General features: G+C 42.7%; 2 protein-coding genes across 2 annotated transcripts in view; both read left to right on the forward strand.

Moving 5' to 3' along the window:
* Nucleotides 1-23,120, forward strand: part of ATM (ATM serine/threonine kinase) — a 579,279-nt gene that overhangs the window by 513,880 nt on the left and 42,279 nt on the right. The gene's annotated exons all lie outside the window — the stretch shown is intronic.
* C1H11orf87 (chromosome 1 C11orf87 homolog) lies at nt 9,533-16,777 on the forward strand. The gene is made up of 2 exons (XM_075082493.1): nt 9,533-9,735; nt 10,150-16,777. Exon 2 carries the CDS (start codon nt 10,298-10,300, stop codon nt 10,772-10,774), a length of 477 nt encoding a protein of 158 aa, XP_074938594.1. The 5' UTR covers nt 9,533-9,735; nt 10,150-10,297; the 3' UTR covers nt 10,775-16,777.

A 23,120-nucleotide genomic window follows, 5' to 3' on the forward strand; every position in this document is an offset into this window, starting at 1 on the left:
GACTCAAACATACATAGATCAGCTTCAAAACACCCCACCACCAGCATCCCACCCATTTGTTTCTTGGTCATCAAATGTCATAAGAAATCATAGAAAAAAAACTTAAAAATTGTCATGAGCAATTACCCAGAAGACCACAAGGTACATTCCCATGAGAAACTGAGGATGCCCTGAGAACTGAAAGCATGGTCCTCCCATAAAGAATGTAAGACACTCTGTAAGACATTATGATTGTACAGGACTCCAGTTAAAGCCACTACTAGCGAAGGACATCTAACATCAGAAGTTAGGCTGATATTAGTGAGCAACTAGTGGCCTTGTATGACCAAGCTCTTTCCTTCCCCTCCTCTCTAATGCACCTTGTCCCTCAACCATTGCTCTCCTAAACAGGGCATTCAAGCAGGAGCGGAGTGTCCCTTTTTGTTTTTTTCCAGTACTCCTGGACCCTTTCTGTATTCTTCTTCCAAGAACTATTTACTATATAATACATAAATGGCCTTTTGAACATGGATCAGAACCCAGGTTTTACATTCAGGTTGGTTCCCTAAACAGCCAGGCTAAAGAATGATATTTCTTGACAAATTTCCTATGCTGTGTACTTGGCTTTAGTCTTCTTGTGTCACTTTGTTTCCCTAATCATTGTATGCGGGGTGCTAGCAGTTAATGCTGGCTTCTGCAGTTCTGATCACAGGGCTGAGTATCTGAAAGTTGGGAAGCTCAATTGTTTACAGAGCCAAGCTCTTTGCTGTGACAACCATGTTACTGTTCTTAGGGCCGCAGAAATACTTGGTATCGATTGCCAGTGCTACCTTAAACATCAGACCAGCTTTTCTGATGCACAGTGGCCCTCATCCTCCTGACAAGTTGTCGTTGCACAGTGAGACATCATGCTTTTAATCATATTCTTCATCCCTGCTGTGTAATTCAGTCACTTACTACTCTTCCAGTGGCCCATTCCCAGCCTCTTGCCAGCTAAAAACTGTCCCAAGCTAGACTCTCAGGGTCCACACACTTTCCCATTTGTCTTTCCTTTATCTACACTGTAAAAATCCTGTCCTCTGCAGTGGTCTACTTGCCTACAGTTACAAAACTCAATTCTTGGTGAATCACTGTAGAAAGCCGTACTTCCTTCAAAGTCCATCTTTCCAAGGAAACAGATCCCCCAAATAAACATACAAAGCCCCTTTTCCTACCCTCTACTTTCCTTGATTATAAAATAAAAAATGCTTGATGGTTTCAACAAACAAGATCACTTTCAAGGTGATTTCTCAGTGCGAGGTTTTGGGGATACAGCAGTCACATACACAATCTTTATATATCTGGCAACTGTGGAGAAAAAAGTCCTAGCTGTGCAATTTGTCTCATTAGTTTTCTAATACTGTACTAATTTCTGCACTAATAAGGTTACAATTCACAACATTTATTCTGTGCCATGTTGGCATTTTGCAGGCTGATCTTCAATTCATTCTTCTTTAATGACCTATCCATTTTCTTATAAACCAGACCTCCAGGTCTCCTAACTACTTTATTAGACAAGTTACAGTGTATTGTTTGCTTGCTTGCTTGCTTCCTCCCTCCCTCTGTTTGTTTGTTCCTTCGTTCCTTCGTTCCTTTCTTCCTTCGTTCCTCTCTCCCTCTCTCCCTCCCTTCCCTCTCTTTCCTTTCTTTCCTTTCATTTCTTCCCTTCCTTTTGTTTCCTTTCTTTCCTTTCCCCCCTATTCTTCTCTTCATAGAAAAGACTAAATGCAATATAGCTTTTTGTTCTATCTCAGCTGTGTTTCTACATTTCCCCTCATTAAGAATATATCCTGTTCTCCTAGTACCTGGCCTTGAGAGTTTATGATGTACTTTAACACACACTTTGTGGTAAATGTTCAACTCTTTCCCAAACTGGTGTAGTAAATATGACAGGCTGAAAAGGACTTCATAGGACTGAAAGTGGCAGATGATATATATATATCTATGTACATGAGAAATACCATAGCATTTCTCATTTTTTTTCATGCTATCACAGTTTACAGACTTTTAAAATGTGCATTCTCATTAGGATTATTACATACCTCTCTAACTAGAGCAGCTGACACTGCATTTAGTATCAGGTCCTTATAGGCCTGTGATTGAAATGACAAATGATGTTTTTATGTTGTATAATTTTCAGCTATGTCATTCCAATTTCTTGTAATCTCTCTTCTCACTGTTATGTGTCGCTCCCCAGATAATCGCTATTTACAATTGTCATCTCTACACTGTATGTCCTATGTTCCACCTGCTCTTCTTTATTCTGTAAAATGCATTCTTATGTTCATTTTTGCTTATTCTTTTGTTTTCTGTTATACAGACTCAGTCTTCCCTTTGCTTTTCAAGCTTGTTTTTTTTTGCATTGATGCTACTCTAGCATGACCCACAAAGGTGGTGAGAGGTGGGTTAGCTAAACTATACTCCTGAGTTTCTCAAGGCAAGCAAAAATACTTGTATCGTAGCAATGATTCAGACACCTAATTTTGACTTCTGAGACATGAAGGTCAGAAGAAGTAGGAAGCAGTGTTGGCAGGAAAGAATGGCTGTATGTAAGATTCCTCCAAGACCTATCACTACAGACATGTCTGTTCTAAGTACACAGAGAAAAGTTGTGTTATTGATACTGTCCTTGAGTATGTGCAAAATAGCTAAAAAGCCTCCTGCTATCATGCAAGAACATTGCCACATCCAAATATGTTCTTGTAGGGCTTTAAAAAGAAAAGGTCGTTCTTGTTGAATGTTTATTGCATTGATGTTTTTCCTTATTTCCAGCTGCTGCTGTAGTTGTTTTTATTTTATTTTGAAGAGAGCTTTATGTTCTTTCAGAGCATCTCCTGATAAAAATCAGATAATTCGGTTGCTTTCCCAAAACGTTTTCAGTCTAGTTTCAGACATGACATGGTGAAAAGCATAACAAAACTTAGCAGAAGGAGACAGAGAGAGAAAAACAAGGAGTTCAGTAATAAGAGATTACATGGTTCTCCAGCAGAGTCTAATGCACTCTGTGGTGAAGTAAGTTTAAAATGAAAACACAGTAAACAACTTCTTTCTTGCTGGTTTCACTGGAAAAACAAGCACTTCTAAGACAAATTATATTATTTTTATACAAATGGATTATTCACAGACACATCCTACATGATATCAGGTAAATGCCAGGAATAACGAAGTGAAAACCTAGAGCTTATTTGTCTGTCAGAGTCTTTTCTCTTTTAAAGTCTGATCATATCATCACTCATAAGATGGAGACCTCTCACCATGGGAGGGACCATGCCTTTTGCAGCCAGGGTAGCTCCATTTGCCACATGGGTTTTTGGGAAAGGGGAAGAAACGCCTGCAAGGGGCTGTTGCAGAAAGGTGCTTGATCGAATCCAACATCCAATTAGTGGTGTATTTAGTTTTACCTTTCCTCTGGGCAGATGCTTGTGTCCTGGGTTGGAATTGACTACAGAGCACGGTACCTCACAGAATAAGACCTTTACGTTTCTGATTCTAGTTTGGAAAACATGACCATATTGAAATTTAGGACTTAAGAAGTTTGGGGGTGATATTGTAATTAAAAATTAATATTCCCCCCCCAATTATAGCCTCAGTAAAAAGCTGCAGTAGTATAAATCCAGTAAAAAATTAGATTTATGATTAAGTAAAATTTCTAAAATTAATTCTGATTTCTGTAAGAGGAGTGGAACGGAAGATGGTTGCTTATTGACATCCTGGCTACAAACAGAGTGACAGACAAGTTGAAAGAACAGGGCTGTCCGCAAAGGCATTCTGCCATGCAACAACATGAGAAAAAGGTATTCCCAGCAGCTGGTATCAGGATTTTCTTTATTATTGCGATAGTTCATGTACCAGGGGTCTCTTGGGTGCCTAGGACCCAGGAGATAAAAGCAGAACAGAATAATAATGAGCGCTACTAACTTCCTTCTTCACACAGTACTTGATAAAAAACGGATTATAAAAGGCCCTGGGCAAAATTTGAGCTATGTACTTCGCTGATGAACAGCGCAGTGAGCCTGGAGTTGACTGAGCATGGATTTTTTTCTGGTAGAGCTAAACGGCTTTGTCATCCATTACACTTTCCCAGCTTTCTTAGATTTCCTCCCTGGAACAAAGCCAGGACGTTACTGGGAGCGGGACGGTTGTTATGTGTGTGGAATGAACAAGAAAATCTCCTGTCTCAGGCTAAGCCACAGACTGCCTGGAGATGAAAGACCCAAGTCCCTTCTTTACCAGCCTCCTGCCTGCAGACAACAGCCACCGGACTGTGATCCTGTGTCTCCCTTTCACATTGTTGCTGTTCCAGTTTGCCTAAATATCCAGATGGATCCTACAAGCATCTGTCAGAACCACCCTCTTCCTGGCCCATGGGGTAACCTATGGAATGTGTGGTTGGTTGTTTCTCTCCCTTGGAAGTTTCCTGCTTACCACCCACTGGTGGGATGGGAAGGTGCCCTGGATCACGCAGTGCGAGTGCAGCCTTGAGGCTGAACAAACCCACCATCCTCTGTGGCTGGATCTGACCCTGTCACAAGCTCTTTATCCCATATTAAAAGCTGGAGTGAATGATATGTTAAATTAGCTCTGAAATGCATTCAAACTGCATTAGGGGAAGCAGGTGAGGGGCTGTTAACATGAAATCAGATTTAAATTATGGATCTTTATGCTTAAACCTCTCTCCAGTCTAACTGAGTAATACAGGTTTCTTTTTTTCTCCCTCAGTGATATCCACTGGTACAGTCAGTTTATGTTTCACCAACCACTAGCTATGCTCTCTATTTAAAAATATAACTAAAGTCTGCTCTCTGAATTCTCTGAAAATTCTATAAACTATTAAGGACAGCAAAAAGAGAAAATCTGAAAGGTCATTACCCTGATTCTGCCTTTCTAAAATGTATTGTCTAATGAAAAAAAAATTAGCATTTTTAATGTAGTTACAGGTAAAATCCTGCCCTTCTTTCCTCCCTTTGTATTAATTTTACCCAGATCTGCTACTCGTTAGTATATGTACATATGTTGTAGCTTTAGAATTCTGTTGTCATAATTAAAGCGGAGATCCATGTACTTGGTCAGGCATGCCCAATGTTGTCAATTTATTTCTTCATAGTCTGGACCCATATTCTACTCCTGGTGCCATTTAACACCCTGTTAATTCAGAAGCAGCTTAGTAACCTTCTTCAATCGGCATCACATGCATCCTTTTCTGTTTCTCACCATCCCATGTGGTATGTTTCTCCTTTACCAGGACAAGACAAGAATATTTTTATAAAGTAAGAATAGAAATTGAATATATAAAATAGTCCTTAAGCTTCATAAGGAATCAACTCCCGAGAACGAAGTAATTTTGAGCCCACATCACCCAGACTATCCTCTTCTAGAAGGTGTGGGGAAAAGAAAGAAAAAGAATATCTGCTTCTGAGCTGGGTAGCCTGGAAAGCAGCATTGCCAGCCATAGTCAAGCTATTTCCAGTCAAATATCTCTCAAGGACACTCACAGTATTTTTGCAAGACAAATATTTACACATGCAGGATCTTAGCTGACCTACCAGTGCATATGAAACATAAATTATTTTGTTTTTAAAATTCATTCTATTTACAGTGCTGGGGTTTCAGACCATGTTTAAATCACTGGGCTTCACCTATAGTAGTGGGAGTATGTAGAGTTCTAAAAGGCTTCTATACAGATGGCCTTAATCTCATGGGGAGACTGCAAATTAATACAAGGGTCATTGGCATTCATTGAGTACTTGGTCTGTCTGGCAAATGATGACATCAATCTTGGTGCAAAAGGGATCATACATTATTCTATACGCAATCAACTGCTAAATTTAAACAGTGGTGGGACAATAATTTTTTTTTGTTCAAGAGGAGTCATTAATAGCTAAGGGCCTGAACCATTAAACCTTTACTTACATGAACAGTCTTTGCTCATACAGGTTATCTCATTAGGCAACTGCCTTGCCGAACAAGGGTCTTGTAATACAGAGTTTGAGGAATTAGCATCTGAAGGAACAACTTCTCTAATTAACAGGTTAAAAAAAAAATCCAGGCACAAAAGTCCGTTTGGGGGATTTGCAAATATGTATGCTGTCTGCTTCTTGATAATGTGAATCCAGAGAAAATTGGGAGTTATCAAGGTTGTAATTAATACAAACATTGTTTTAAATACAAAAACTATCCCCTTAACATAATATCCTCTATCACACAGTGGCCAATCCTACCTGAGCAAGGAACCTAACCTCCATAAATATCATACTGCATATATACTATGGGGAAATCCACTATACCTAATGAGCAATTCATTCTTGAAAGAGGGCACTCTTGAAGGTATCATATCCTTTATTTTCATGCTAAATTAAGGAAGGGTTTTTCATGACCACATTATCTATCAAAGATATGTTCTTTTTTGTATTTTTGTATTAAAATCTAATTATGTCAGTTAATCAGACCAACGGAATAATGCACAGCTACTGGGCCATTACAATATAGATTTTTTTTCCCCGATTTCTGAAACTCCTTGTATTCTGATCATGGGTATTTGAATCCATATACTTCATTTGGCTGGCAGCCAGTATGAACCAGAATGCCAAGGTATATATAACTACAGTACAGTTATTTCCCCTCTTCTACACAATGCTTTTCTTCTGACTCTATCTCTCATTAATAATTGTAAAATTTGTTGCCAGCAAGAACTACCTCTGCTTTTCATTTCTTTTAGGAGAAATATTCCAAAATTGTACATGAACACAGACAGAAAAAGGGCTTAAACAGTAGGGAAAGATTTAAACATTTGTTAAGGTCTTGATCCTATCTGCCTTTCTCCACTCCCTGAACCCATCTTTCACTCCCTACAGTTTAGGAAAAACCTTATACTTGGAATAATTATCATGCTAATACATAAGACACATTTTCACTATCTGCTAATCCTAAAAGCGAGTGTAGCATTTTGAAAGTAATAAGTAAAACATATATGAATCATTCTGGGCATTTCAGCCCACTGGTCTGGGTGAAAGTGGATGAGCAGAGACAGGGGCAGGAGAGATAGGAAGAGGCAGCTTGGGACATGAAGAAGGCAAAAGGTCAGTTTTAAATTTATTTAAAGCAATTTAACTTTCAGTAGCTTTGCATTGCCTCTTCTGGCAAGTAAAACCTCAAGACATAATCAAATATTCTAGTGCAATTAGTAGTCCTATCTACTAACTTTTGTAATAACCACATCATGAGTTAGTAAATACTTTGGCTTTGAAGTTTATTCAAGCCACAGTTTGGTTATTTCTGCCATAAGTAGGGCTAACTTCCAGAGATATTACAGCTGCCAATGCTGTTTTCTGTAAAAAAGGCCATTCTTAAGTTGTTTGGGTTTTTTTTTTCTGAAAACAAAAATTATTTCTATTCATCTGGTAAATTCCGAGTGGTAGTCTAAGATCAGCTTCTACGACTTGACAAAGTCACCCATGCTTTTGGGTTTAAGTGGTATCCTTGCCCCACCTCCAGTTTAAGCTAAAGGATTCAGAGAAGCCCAGTCAGGGAGTGCAGTGCTACTGTTTTTTACCACACCCTTTGTTGCTCCTGAGTGGGATCAGAGGTGTTCACCAGTGGCACAGGACATGATGAGCAGCTCCCATGCTCCCCACCCTGTTTTGCAGCCCCCCACCCAGCTGCTGCTTTACAGATAATAGCTGGAGGAAAGAGGGAATGGCCTGAAGGTTGCTTTGCTGCTTTAGCCCGTAGTGGTTGTCTTCTCCCCTAAGGCAGCGAGCAGAGAGCATAGAGAATACATGAATGCAGACCTCAGATGTGCACGTGGGAACAGGTATGGAGGAAGAAAGGGGTGCAGGAGTAATGTCAGCAAGGCTATGGAGGTGCAATTGGTGTGCAAGAGGGGATGTGCATGTGTGCAAGGAATGCTGGGCTGAGAATGCACGGGCAAGGTGTGTTTCGGGCAATGACACTGGGTATGCACCCGAGGGAGCTGAGTGAAAGGAGCAGTGGGCAAATGTGAGGGCAAGAGCTTGTTCTCCAGTGCTGAACTGAACTTCTTTCCTCTCTGTCAGCTTCCACAGCAGCCCTCTAAGCATCAGACCGTACCATTCTGGGGAGGGGAAGGAGTAATGGGAATCTTCATTCCTCTGATTTCAGAGAAAGCCTTTGCAAACGATTGGAACTATCCCAACTGGGTCGAAAGTAGTTCATGCCCTGCAGTTTTACTTCTTTCTCTGGAACAATCATAGAGTTAATAGTGACTGCCCAAATTTCACAAGCTGCAGTGCATTTATCAGAGAGCAAAAGCAGTACAGAAGGAATCTATCTTGAAACAGTAAAGTGCTTAACTGCACAGCTTACTGGCTCCTACACACCTCTGAGACAGGTTCTTGGCAATGAGGGTCAACAGATCTAACAGATCTTTGTTCTTGAATGGAGATTTTCCCACCTCATGTCATAGCTCATCTTGTACAGATTTTCCTCCAGGCTTTTCAGGTGGCTTCAGGCCACCAGAGAAGACTGACACGTTCTATTTTTCTTTAAAGGCCTGTTACTGGCATTAGGGCTTTACAGTAACTCTGCTTCCAGCACCCAAGGAGTCTCTAGTCTAGCACACAGGACTTGGGACTGAAGGAATCTCCTGGGCCACCAGGTCTCGTCCTATATTACCATACACAACAACATCACTGCTCCTTTTGGAAGCGCAAGGAGCTCCATCTTAAAGGTAATTATTGGTTTTGTCCCATTGTCTCTACTGGAAGTGTTTTTCAAATCATAAGTTCTCTTCTGTTTAGAAATTGTCTGATTTTTAGCTTAAAAATCATTGATACAAATGGGCAGTTCATGTCCATTTGTTCTTGAAGAAAACTCCTGCGTACACTGAGCTTTGATAAGGCAAGCTTTACCAAATATTCCCTGCGCCTGTGTTATCTGTTACGATTTGGTACAAGGGTCCTTGGCATTTCTGAGCTCCCACAGATTCACGGTGGGCTCACGGGAAATGGATGGGTGCACTGGCTGTGAGGTGAGATGGGCGCTCTGGTGGCCGTGGGGGATTTTGGTGCCGTAGGGGAACCTGGCCTTCAGGGTGCGGTGCCAATGCGAATGTGGACTGGCGATGGGCGCACAAAGCAGCCAGGAGGTGCAGGCGCTGGGGGCGGCTGTGGGTGCCTAGGTGTGGGTGCTCTGGCCATGGTGTGTCTGAGTGGATGGGGATGCGGGGAAGGGGCTGGCTGTGGAGGATGGGGATGGGGCGGGTGGGGATGGGAAAGGCCGGTGCCTGGGCGTATTTTGGGGGAAGGGGCTACGGGCCGGTCTCAGCGTCTGGGGGTGTAAAGAACGTGGGGGGTGGGAGGGAGATGCGGGGAGGGACGGGGGGTGTTGGAAACCGCTGCAGGGACAGGGGCGACGCGCCGGCGGCAGCGCGGGGGGCGCCGAGGGCGTGCGGGGCGGCGGCGGGGTCCCCGCGGGGCGGCGGGGGCGGCGAGGCCCAGGCGGGGCCCACCCCCTCCGTCCGTCCCTCCCTCCCTCGCTCCCTCCGGCGCGGCGGGGCCGTGCGGGGCGGCGGCGAGCGGGCCGGGCCGGGCGGCGCGGCCTGACGTCACCGGCCGGGGCGGCTATAGGCTGCGGGCGGCGCTCCCCGAAGCGGCGGCGGCTCCGCTCTGCGCCCTCGCTCCGCGCTGCCGCAGCCCCCAGCGCCCGCGGCGCCCGGGCGCTCCCCCGCCTCCGCCGGCCCAGGTAAGGCGCTCCGCGGCGGGCACCGGCACCGCGGGGCGGGTACTCGCTCGCCCGGCCGCCCGCCTCCGGCACCGTGCCCCCGGCAGCGTGCCCCCGCCGGGGCGCGGGTGTCTGGCAGCCGGGACGCGGCTCCCTCCCCTCCCCTTCCCTTCCTCCGTCCCTTCCCTTCCTTCCCGCGGCGAGTAGTTGGGGTGAGCCGCCGGGCGGTGTTGCCCGGGCTGCCGAGTAATTTGCGAAGTCGCGCGATGCCCCGTCCCCGTCCCGCCACCCCCGGCGGGAAGCCGGGGCCGCTCGGAGCGCGGCCGTGGCGGGGCGCAGGGAGGAGGCTGCCGCAGCCGGCGCGCTGGTTTGGGGAGGGGGGAGCCGCGCAGGGTGGGTGCCTCGGAGCGCTGATGTGTCCGGCTCCCTTTGCAGGCTGCTCTGTCACTTTAGAGCGAGCGAGAGGCTGAGCCGGCAGCATCCCGGGCATTTCCAGTGAGCGCCTGCCAGCAGCCCGGCACTGATTGAAATTTAGGCGTCTTCAGAGAGGGGAGGAAGATCCTCGTCTTCCGAAGCCTCCTCAATGAGTGCCAAGCTCTCCAAGGAGTTGAGGCTGTCCCTGCCACATTGCCTTCTGAACAGGACGTCTGCCACCTTAAACACCAGCAGCACCTGCATCACGCAAGTGGGTCAACTATTCCAGTCCTTCTCATCCACCCTGGTTTTAATTGTCCTGGTCACCCTCATCTTCTGCCTGATCCTCCTCTCCCTCACCACCTTCCACATCCACAAGAGGAAGATGAAGAAGCGGAAAATGCAAAAGGCTCAGGAGGAGTATGAACGGGACCACTGCACCCGCAGCAGCAATAGCAGCAGCCAGCACCCTGGGACGGGGGTGCAGGGAGAGGCACCCCAAGGAAGAGACAGCCGGCTAGGAAGACCCCCCCAGGACTCGGAGATCCAGCGCCCTTCTCCCTCAGCAGCCCCAAGCTCTCAGCAAGCACAGGCTTGTTTGGACACAGCTGGTGCGGGGCTCTTGCAGACAGTGATTTGGTCATGATGTTTTGGGGTAGACCTCATGAAGGCGCTGGATGGTGTTTGTAAATACCTGAGTGATTATTCTAGTCCCCGAAGAAGAAGAAAACATTACTAATTCAAATGAACGAACAAGCCCACGATCCGAGCGCATGACAGATCACATTGCGTTTCTCATTGACTGTACGAGGAAAGGATGCGTCTTTTTACTGGAGAAGGAGCTGCACACAGCTACCAAATATCACATTGTCCATCTGGAGGAGAGGGTCAGGGTGGGGTATCCCTTTTCCCTGGACATCCTTACCCTGAGGACCAGGACGATCCCACTCTCTTGGGATTCCTGCAGCACCCTGTGCCACCATTGCATGTTATGGGTTGGGGCTTGGGTGAGTGGCGTGGGGGAAGAGGCAGGTCTGGCCGGGTACCTTGGGACGCCCTGTCCCCTCAGAGCAGGACAACAGCCCACCCTGGTCTCTCCTTTTGTGCTAGGACCTATGCCCCTCTCTCATCCCTCTCGTTTCTTCCCAGGACTTGATATTCTTTTGTGTAGAAATGGCCGCCCCTAGCTGGGCTTAACTGCAATCGCCCTCTGGTCCCATGGCCCCGTGCCCCCCAGGTGCAGCACTGAGCATCCCACCCTCCAGGGGGATGGAGCAAGCTGTCTGCACACAGCGATGCCTGAGCTTTCCTCTCCCTCAGTCCCTTCATCTTCAAATGCCCCCCCATACCCATGCCAAGAAACCTGAAACCCACACCCACTGCCGTTTTGTGTGGCAGAGCGAGGTGATGTGCAGTAACTTGCTCGTCCTCTCCCAGGGGAGGGTGTCCTTGTACCTCCTGTTGGTCCTGAAACAAATCCAGTTCTGCACCAGGCACCCTGCACTGAACGCCTGCGTTTACAGCTTCACCTCCCAGCAAGGAATCCTGCAGCAGTACAGAGCTGGCTTCTACTTTTTTTTAGGTTGATATATATATTTTTAACCCTCCTAATCTAGTAGACAGTTAGGGACAGACAATACTTAATTTTCTCCCCTTTCCCCTTTTGGGGAGCAAACCACGCAGTTGTGCAAAATGTCCACTCCTAAACCCTGGCAAATATTTATTTCAGAAGTAGCCGGTGTAGTTTCTCCCTAGCAAGCACCAGGAGTTTTCGTGGTGGTTTTTTTTTTTTTTTGTCTGTGTATGGCAGGTGTGAGTGACTGCTAGTACTGTGTGTGTTGGAGGAAGCAGCATCGGGTACAGAAAATGCAGCCCTGCTTAGCGATTAAATCAATTACCATTACTTGAAGGTGCCTTAACATAGTGCCGTATCCAAACTTTGAAACATCTTGTGTGGAATCATAGCAAAGGCAGCCCTCTACTGTACATACTAACATTGGAAAAATCAGCAAAGAAAAAGGGATCCTGAGGGATTTCTTCTTTTTTTTTTTTTCCTTTCTATCCCATCATTCAGAGTGATCTGAGGAGACAGTAGTAGTGCACAGTTTTTAATATTTTTTATCCACTTATTCCCTCTGTGCTGTATGCCCAGGGTGGCTGTTAGGCTAGGAAAAATCCTAGGCACATGCTCTGGGAGGTCTGGGGCCCTGAGCTGGGAGTGAATACCGTTAACCAATTTAAAATGGGGAAAGAGGGTGGCAGAAGGGCTCTGTAATCCTCTAATAGCCCCAAAATGCAGAGCTTTCAGGGCAAGGTTTTGGTTACCCAGTTTTACCCCTTTCCAGTCTTGCCTGGTCTGACAGGAAATTGCTGTTGAGTTTGGATCCGTGCCTCCAGTGTTTTAGGCAAGTACTGTATCATCCAGCTCAAGGAGCTGAGGTTAGCGTGGCAAGCGAACCTGCAACCAAATGGTGTTTTGCATGTTGCAGTTTGATGGGAGTGATGGCTGTCTCTCGCCGCCAGCCGGTATGATCGGATGCTAATGGCTACTTCATTGTTGCTGGGCAAGGAAATTGGCTTTGTTTTGTTTCCCCTACTAAAGGATGCATGAACTTTTGTGTTTAACCTCCTTATGCAACTGCGGCACAGTATTGCACCACAGGGAATAGATTTAGGACAATGAAGAGTGTTCAGTAAACAGTAATGGAGCTTCCTGATCGTTGATCTCCACTAAACAGAGATATATTACTTTTCCCTTTATTTTGTGCCTTTAAAACAAATAAACAAACCAACCCAGTGTATAATTTTGAGTTTTATAAAAGCAATAGGATGTTCCAAATCACTCCAGTGCATTTCTGGTTGATGATTCCACTTCTTTAGTGTCTGAAGTCAGATACTCTTCCTTCTGCCTTATGCACTCAAGGCATGCAATAATTCCCCAGAAGTGTACTGCTTGTCACATCTCATTGCAGTTATAAAATTGCCCTATTTTTGAAGAAAAAAAGAAGGATGGAGAGATAGATAGATATATATATCTTTATATATATTATGGATATATAGGTATATATATTATTTATATAATCTCATGACACTAAAAGTAGTTGCAAAAATGTAACTAGAATTAAAATGTTATGTAAAACTCTATCCTCTGTTAATTAGCTTTGATTTAATATTTTAATATCTCTGTATTTATGTAAATCTATGTAAATTATGTGGTCTATAAGTAAAATTTCATACTGACTTCAATTTTCTCAGAACTGTGAGCTTCTTGTGGTGTCATTTAAGGTTTTGCATTTCTAAAGTTAAATTATGAGATATGAGAAGTTATAAATTCTTATTATCACACAGAAATACTGCAATAAGTTTCATGCGTACTCCCAATACACAATCCTATCTTGAAGTACTGCAAGCTTATGAGGTTTAATTGACTGGTCTCAGGAGATCTAGCTGATACAAGCAGAACACGTAGGTTTTCATTTTCATGAAACAATAAGCAATCTAGGGAATAGATGTGGATTTTAAAAACAGAGTTTATGCTTGGAGGTTCTGTCAAATCAATTGCTTCAAAACCCTACAGCTACAGCTAAACTTCTGCACTTAGCATTCAGTATTAATAAGGCTGATGCTTCTTTCCCTTCCCCCTCCTACTTAAACTAGAAAAGTGTAGGAAATTGTTCATATTTCTAAAGCATACGTTTTCAGCTAACTGTGAAACTGCCCAAAGGGTTTTAAATATACATATTTTATGCAAGTGTAATATCTATGTATCTGTATCCATATATTTAAATATTTTTGTGTAACCTTTTCTACAATATTTGATAGAGATGCTGGGTAAATGCTTGTACCATTCTCGTATGTAAGGAAGGATTTATACCCTCTCGATGCGGGCATACTTTTTTCCTGTGAATTTGCACTGGTTTTGACAAGTTATGGATGGAGATGGAGACCTAGCAGCTGAGTGCTGACTGCTGGAAGAACAGACAGTCTTTCCTCTGTTAAGGGGTACATTCTCCTGCTGGATTTTTCTGGTTCTGAATAAGAAATTGGGGCCGGTTGCCCTCGAACATCCTGCATGTGTAAGAATAAGAAGTGCTGTGGCGCTCAGTTCCTGTTCGGTCCAGCCATTGTCCTGCGGAGGAAGTACGGCAGCAATGACTTGTTTTGTAGATCCTGGTGAGAACTGAGAGCCTGCCGCACGATGCAGTGGCAGCGCTGGGGCTGGGTCAGAGTCAGCGATGCCTCGTCCTGCACCCGATCCTCGGAGCCTGCTGCTGCCGCCCCAGGGCTTCATCCAGCTCCCGCTGGCATCAACAGGAGTGGCTTCTACTGATTGCCAAGGGACTTGGATCCCATCTGTAGTCCACACAGAGGGCAACAGCTCTCCATGTCACCACCGCTGGCCCTGCTCTGTACCCATCCTGGCAGCCTCTGTAGGGATGGAAACCACGAGGGCTGGGATGCTTCAGCCTAGTGGGGATGGAAACCATGAGGGCTGGGATGCTTCAGCCTGGCAGCACCGGGGAACTTGCACTGCTGCTGTCAGCTCTGCTTCTACGGACTGAGGCATTTAGGTTTCTACATGGATCCTATGTGGATCATGGACAGGGAATGCAATTTCATTAAAATGTGTCATTCCAGCATTTTTTCTGTGGGGGTTTGTCTACTGCAAATGTAGTCTCAGATGAAATCTGCAGGCTCACCATGCAGAGATGTTTTAGCTTTTGATACATCTCTCTCAGACATATATCTGTATATATAGATATATATCTCGAAAGAAATGCTGGACAAAAAACAAAGAACAGAGACTCCACATAAGAGGCAAAACTGTCCTATGACTAAAAACTGGGGTGTTTTTTTGCTTTTAATTAATTTTAAAGGTTACTATCTTTAATGTAAATAGCAAGTTACTATGTGATTAATGTTTTCCTTAGCATTTCTGAGTAGTTGCTATATTGTTTCTGGAAAGCTATGTCCAGTGTTTTGAAGCAACTGTGCTTTTCTCCTTCTATTATTATGAATATGGGTGCAACTTTTATGAAGGAGGAAAAAGAACATGATTTGACTCTTTAGACAGCACTGAATTATTTTAAATCTAGTTATAGGACTTGGTTGCTTTTTTTTTTTCTTTCTAGTGGTTATTCTTTCTGCACGTTTGTATTTTTTCTATGGGTACTTGAGACCCTCCATTTTAATAAGTAGGCAAGATATGAAGGGAAACATGAAAAATGAAGTAGGAAGCATTCTTTTTTCTTTTTTGTGTAAATAGCAAAATTTATAATGACTTAGATACCATTTGATTACATTTCTCATCTACATAAAAGTTGGCATGACTCATATACAAACCTTTCATAAAGCTTTCATTTATGTGAAAAAGTAGAACTACTTTTATCCAGGATTGTCTTTCTCATCTTGTTCTGGTATCTAACTCTCTTTTTCCCTGAAGCCAAGTTTTCCATCTGATCGCTAAATAAATTTCTAGTAGAACAGAGCCTCCTTCTGTTTTTAGTCTTTTACATGTAGGTCTCTGGTCTGAATCCAGCCAAACTCAATAGTGTAGAAAGTTTGTTATGAACTTGCAGAAACTGGATGGTGTATGAGCCTTAAGGAGAGAGGTGACTGACAAATAAACAGGTGAAATACCTGGCAATGGTAATAGTTACCTGTCCCATTTGGAGTTGTGGAAGTGAAGCCTTCCCCATCCACTGGATGGACTGGGTGAAGGGTGACCCATTCCAGCCACAGCAGAGACACATATCAATCTCCTTCCTGATACCGTTGCTCTAAACCATCATTTTCTATATGACACTAGATCTCATCTCTGTAAATTATATGTAATATATTTCTTATTTAAATCAAAGAAGTTTTCATTGCTTCATTAGTACTATATGTTCTCTGTGGATAACTAGAGGAATTCATTTTCCAACCCTTTTAACCCAAGACCTCCACAAGCATCAATTTTGTATAAGTTAGGAAATAAATAAATATTTGGATCAGAACACTGTCAGTAAAAATTGCCTTTATTTATACAATCTGGTGTTCCAGTTGACTTTTCTTTGTTGTTTTCTTCCTTGAAATGGAGCAATATAATCTGTTCATTATATTACTTTTCTAAAGAGGACAAAGAATTTGAAGCAAGCACTGCAAAATACACATATATAAACAGGAAAAGATTTCACGTTGTACAGCAGAACAAAATCCAGTAGGTTTTGTTGTTTTCACAGTAAGTCTTTGTCCTCTGTTTTTCAGACACCCCCCTCCACAATCAAGTATTTAACCTAAAATCTTCTGAAAAAACTCACATATAACAGGTAGATTGCCTTCGTTTTATGGTTTTAGCCTTGCAAAAAGCACTAACACAGAGTCATTGACAATGTACAGGTTAAAACATTCCAAATATCTAGTAATCTAAAAATAACAAAGTATCCTAGGGGATTGTGAGTACTGTAAAGAAGGGGTAAATATAGAAGGTCAGAAGGAGAAACTATTATTTCTATAATACAGTAAACGCAACGTGCTGCAGGATAAGTTCATGATTGTAAACGAGTGCCTTTACATTTTATCCCTGGCTCTGTCGTTCACACATTGTGAGGCCTTCAGCTTCCAAGCTATTTATGTAGTAACCAATATATAATTTATCTGTTAAATAAAGACATGGAACCTGCAAATAAACATCTGTGAAACGAATAAATCAAGCCTCATATACATTAACAAAATACTGATACTGTAATTCAAATTAAGAGAGTCTTTAGGCTAATCACCTGGCTTGGATTATTCAAGTGCTTACATTTGGCAGCAAGGGCCAAGTGGTACAGTGCACAGCTGGGAGGCGGATTGCTGGGCAAGATGCTTGAACAGTCACACCAATAGGCTCAACTTAATTTTTAAGTTGAAGTGGAATATGTATTATGAAGGAGAGCCAAAATGACTAATGTTTGTTTTACCGTTTCATCCCTCGTAACACTTTTTTTTTCAGTGCAGAAAAAAACCTTGTGTGGCTTTGAGCAGAGTGCTGATTAAGGTAATAACAATATAGGAAAAGGCAATTTTTGTGAGTAATCCCATCACTAATGAAGTTCATGGCAAAACCTCCCTGAATTCAGTGGGGCCTGTATTATGCCCAAGATGACACCACATCTTACTCCCTGCTGGCTGTCCATCCCTTGCCAGTGTCATCATGCTCTTGATTGCTGCAGTTAGTATTTCTAGGGCACCTGGATTTCCTCTTGTCTTTTGACTCACAGTCTGTACTCAGCTCCTCTGGGGACAGCAGAGGATCACCTGGAGGTTACCTACATGTGACATACTCATGGTTGCTTTTCTTTAGCTTTTTTTGTGCCCTGTTATTCTCTCTGGATCTTACACCCCACTAGAAAGCCTGTCTGGTTAGTCTTTCCATAGGATGAGCTATGTTGGCCAGGCTTGTTTCTTCCTTCTAATGGGTAATCTCAGCCTATCTCTGACATTAGAAAATTTCTTTCTTTAAGTGACCAGTTGATTTGATTTCTGCAAAGATACCATAGGACTTTGCCCTCATCTTGATCCAACATTGTCACACTGTCACCATTGTCCCATTGTCAGCCATAGCCCAGCCATATTGATATAGTATCAAAATCTCTGCAACAAGGCAGAAGCTTTTGAGAAAGTGCTGGACTTCCAACAGCCTGAGAAATCCCGGCATGCTTGCCGACATGGTCCATTGGCTTTGGAACATCACATTTCCTGATTAAGCTGCCAGCCCTAGACTACAGGCTGAAACTGCTGAGAAATCATCATTCCTTCATATCAAGAACACCATTGTAAGGAAAAATGTATCAGTTACTACAGAGGGGAGACTAAATAAATGGGAGAATGTGGTCATAATATGAGTATTAATATGAAAATATATATGTAAAACTTGTGAGACAGACAAGGTCAACTGAATGTCGAGTAATGGCTGACCACCCAGTCCACATTTTTTTTTTCTTTTAAATGAGATTATCACAATCCATTCTTTTACTTGTGATCTTGAATGCTATTAGACATATGCTTTTACTTTAGTACTCAGCTAGAAAAATCAGTGAGCCTCTGTTTCTGTATGAACCCAGCTGAACTGGTTAACGTCTATTTGTTTTCATTACAGAAATACAGTTTCTATTAAGCCATCCTTTGACAGACTTCAGCAATAGCATGGGGAAGCCTTCACTTCTAGCACATGTGTTAGAGCTTGTTCAGTTTGGCAACAGTGATGTCTAAAGGAGGAAAACTGTCCAGATGATCATATGGGATCACTGCAAAAATCTGTAAACAATGATTGCATTTGAACAGAAAACAAGAAACATGTAAATCCTGAGACAGCCATGACTCTTCACCTATCTACGGTGACACAAGTTCAAAACATCTCTGCTCACCACTTGAGTTATTCCAGATTTTTATGTCTCTGGAACTGAGCTGACTATATAGGCCATTACCTATCTGACAGAGCTCCTCTGAAGTCCTCCTCCTGATGTAAAGGGGTGATGATGAACCTAACAGAGGAGTGGAAAAGGTAGCTGAAATGTGACAGATCAGTTTTAGTATTACTGTTTATATAGTGCTGTAGCCGTATGGCAGGGATAAGGGCAGATTCCTTAGGCTGGTGTGCTTGCAAGTGAGAAGGCATCACAGCGCCACACAACTCCTTTGTAATCAGATCTGGGTGTAATGTCTTTTATAAGTGAAAACTTCAGATACTGCAGTTTCCAGAGGAACGCTTGAGATTGCTACACTCCAATTAGGCCTTCTCTGTTTCTTCTCAGAAGATTTCTTCTAATGTTCTGGAAAGCAGAATCTCAAATTATGTAAAAATAAAGCAAGCAATGTGACCCTGTAATCCATGTGAGAAAGCTGTGCTTCTGAAGACACCAGGTTGACAAATCTCTATTTGTTCATAGCCTGGGCACTTCACCACCAGAAAGTCGTGCTTTTTCTCTGCTAATGTGCACCAGTTGTTGCAGCGAGGGGAACGGGAGGAGGAATTCAGATTCCCTGAGCATGCAGTCCTCATTCAGCTCCTTCAGACTGATGGAGGTGGCGAACTTGCAATGGCAGTAGCTATCAACAGGGAAATGGAGAGAAAACACTAACCTCCCATCATGTAAGGCATAGAAAAAAAGAACTTTTGGAAACACAAAGATCTTACTGGTTTAGCACTTGTGATTCGGTAATGAAAATTTCCAGGATTTACTTTACAGCACCTTGGCCTGAGTAACTTCTCAGCTTGAGGAGGTTTACATTTATCTTCCTGTCCACTTCCAGCACTCTTCTAGACCACTTTACCTGAATTCAGTGTTAGGTCGTCACTAACTTATTTTACTCTGGAGCAAGTTATGGTACACTTGCACAGATGGATAGTGAATGAGTTAGTGAGTCACAGGGGAGCAATGACCACTGGGAGGGCAATGGAATAGCATCCAGCAGCAAGGGGAAGGATGCAGGGGCACTAAACCCTTCAGCCCAGTTTTGGGAGAAAGGGCTTATGAGTCCCAGTTAGTCTATCTCTTGCTTAATATCCATGTCATAGATATCGGGGATTAAAATATAGACAGCCTGCTGCGGCTGTGGAGCTTCACCTGGCTCTTGGGTACTGGCACACCCCACTGCCACAAGACCCACAAGCCTGCTTCCCACCCCATGGTTTCCAGCTGCATTAGCCTGCTTTTCTCCCTGTACCCTTTGAATGAGTTCCTTCATGTTTCCTCAGATAGTCCCCTGCTCCTCTGTGTGTTCAGTCCCATACAGTGTCTGCAGCTCCCACTCCTGACCAGGTTTGCTTGCACGTGTTACAAATTGATCAGTTCAGTCAAGGTCCCAGTTACCTCTGCCTTCCTCCCTGTGCAGCCACCAGCATCGGCTTCACCCCCAGCCCAGCCACCCACAGGTCTCATAAGGAGTCAACTCCATTCAGCTCTCTGCTCTTCTATCAAGTGAAGTTGGAATTAGCCAATGGATGCAAAAACTGTTGGGGGAGGACAACTGACAAGCAGTTGGGCAGCAAATGTTCCTGCACAGTAATGCAGGCACTACTGAAATAAGTTATTTTTCACCTCATGAATTGTAAGTAAATTTCAAGACTTTTCTAGTGCCTGACTCATAGTTTTGAAATGTTTGGATTTGGCAATGCTGCTCAACAATATCTCTGAAGCCCATCTGTGCTGTTTATATGCTCTTTCTTCAACCCCCAGGCATTGTCTGTTTCCTTTGGTTTTCCAGACTGTAATCTTTTGAAGCAAGAAATTAGGGATTTGTTTGATAATTGTGATGGTTGTGTGAAGCTTATTCAGAAGGTGAATCATAGACTTCTAAGACTAAAAGGGGATCTGGAGGCATATAGCTACCAAATGATCTACAGTCTGTCACAAACAGAATTTTAATCCAGTAATTCGTGTCTCCTGCCTGGTGGATCCAGCGGCACAGAAGCATTCATTTTTTAGAGAGTTGTAGCTGATTTCCAGCTTGCAAGTGCTGGTGAATCCAGTTCATGCTTTCATAAGTTGTTTCAGTGATTACAAAAGTATCCTAGAAATAAAAGGTTTGTCCCCTCAAGGCATGATTTTTAATATACAGAATGAAGATAGCATATGCAGTAGTTATTAGGACACTGTTAAAAACAGACATCTAGCAAGGAAGGTAAGCCATCTGTGAAAATGCAGTTCCTATTACATGTAATAACCCAAACAATGCCTCAGTTATAAATTCACAGCACTGGGAGTGTAAACAAAACTATGTCCTGGGGGAAAAATATGGGAAAGTGTTACATATGCAACTGTGTACCTACTTGGAAGGTGTCAGCTGAAATAAATGAGATGTTTGTGGCCACTGTGGAATTTAGCCTCACAAAATAAACTATTTTTATAGATTTACCCTTCCCTCCCTTCATTGTTTCCCCCTTATTGCAATGTTTCTTTAGCAAAAAAATCTTGTGCTGAACCTCCAAATAAATCTCTGCACTTCACTAACAGCAAAAGAGGCTGAAGTTTATTTGACCTGACACTGCATTGAATGGATCAAGGGCTAGACCGAAACCCTACTGAAGTTAATGGGAAGCTTATCCCTATTCCAATGGGATTTTGATTATATCACAAATATTCTTGATGCATATCTCATAGTTTTTAGGGTCTAGTGTACAACACACCTGCTATATTTGAAAGTTCAGATGGCTTTTTACAGTTAAATATCTGAAGACTATTTTTCCTGTGGATTACACAAATTTATTTTCCAAAGAATACTTAAGAAAATAGAATTGTCTCATGATATTTTTTAAAATTACAATTAAGCCTGCCATTTTATGACATTTTTTAGGCTAAAGTCACAGGGATCTGTAACTGTAGAGGAGAAACAAGCCAAATATAACAAACATAACCTCCTAAAGGTATAGACAATTTAATTTTGTCTGAGAGTAGCCAGGTTTCTTCTCATCTGTCTTCCTGTGAACAGTGCAGTGGCTGTAGTGTTAGCAATTGCGATTTTTATTCATGGATTTAAGAGTTTTTGCAAAATAAAACTGTTAGCCTCTAGGGCTTTTTTGCAAATGAATGTCCCCTCCCTCCTCACCTCTGAGGGCAATAAATTTTCACACACAGGTTTTGGTCTGATGACTCCTCTTCAAGCCAAATATTCAACTTTCAAATTAATTAGGCTTTCAGAAAAGTTTGGGGTTATTTGTTCTTTTCTAGTTGCTTTCATCTTTACCCTCAAAAGAAGAGAATCATCAGTTATTGAAACTTCTGGTTATTTATAAGAGTATGAGCAAATGGCGTCAAAACAATTCTTTTCTAGCTTAAGCTGAGAAGTAGTCTTCATTTTGGTTTGTCCTAAGAGAAGGAGTATAGCATTCATGCTTATCAATGAATATTTACTAGGGTATCCATATAGAAACAAGGCAATGTACCGAAGGGAGGTGGCATTTTCCTTTTAATTGATAATTAGTTCAGAGAACAGCCACAGGATAGTGCAGGGAACATGCCTTCTAGTGAGAACCTAAAAAACTCAACCTGTTCTGCTTACCCAAGAAAAAGCTGAAAGGTGATTTGAGCACAGTCCTATGTGGGAAAGATATTTTTCATGGGGAGTAATTGGTTAGAATAGATATAATATCTTGATGCGACACAAAGTGTGGAAGTTGATGCTGTATAATATGGAGGATATTTTTGATAGTAGAGATAATGATTGGGGCTATGGTAGATTCTTATCTTTTGAACTGTTTAAATCCACATGTTATTCTAAAATGTCATTACTTCTAAAGAAGTTACAAGGTTGATGCAAAGATTTTTGGTTAATAATATTAGTCAGGTGGTTTTCTACAGGAAATCTGACAAGGTGATTATATCACTTTCCTTTAGCCTTCAATGTGTTGGTCCACAAAATACATTTTTCACCATAAAATAGACTTTTTGTGTAAAGGACTATTCTTGCAGAAAATTGCACAGAAATTGATGATTAAAAAAAAGAATTTCCACAATTTTATGTCACATGTATTTTTATTGCAAGGCTAGCATTTCCCAGAGGCGAGGGTTTCTCTTTGCTTTCTCATAGCACATCTTCACTACTACATGACACATTGAACTGATAGAGGACATTCAATATGCTTGACAAGCACTGTTAGGTGCAGAATGGTAAAGGCTGCCTCAGACAATACTCCAGTCTCCTCTTCTCCACATTTCATTTCAAGACATGACCTGAAAAGTTAAAAAATGTGTAAAGAAGGCAATATGGGGAAAGAGAATGTCACTGGATTAACTCAGGGTTTTCAGCTATAATTAAGGTTGGTCATAAACTGAAAATATCGTGGGATTCACAAGCACCCTTTCTAATGATCAAAGACCAAACTTTACAGGTGGGAACAGGATAGCAACCCTCTAAAAAGTTACATTCCCCTAGTGGCACTCTCTGCGTGCTTTTTGAAAGCTCCCAGAGCACTGGGATGTGTATGTGTACAGCTAGGCTTGAAGTTTATATGTAAAGTTGTTACCATGGCT

Source organism: Phalacrocorax aristotelis, chromosome 1, assembly GCF_949628215.1.
Source record: "Phalacrocorax aristotelis chromosome 1, bGulAri2.1, whole genome shotgun sequence".
Classification (NCBI taxonomy): domain Eukaryota; kingdom Metazoa; phylum Chordata; class Aves; order Suliformes; family Phalacrocoracidae; genus Phalacrocorax; species Phalacrocorax aristotelis.

Bases quoted from the DNA above. Each gene is read 5' to 3' on its own strand.
- C1H11orf87 (XM_075082493.1), top strand. From the start codon at position 10,298: ATGAGTGCCAAGCTCTCCAAGGAGTTGAGGCTGTCCCTGCCACATTGC.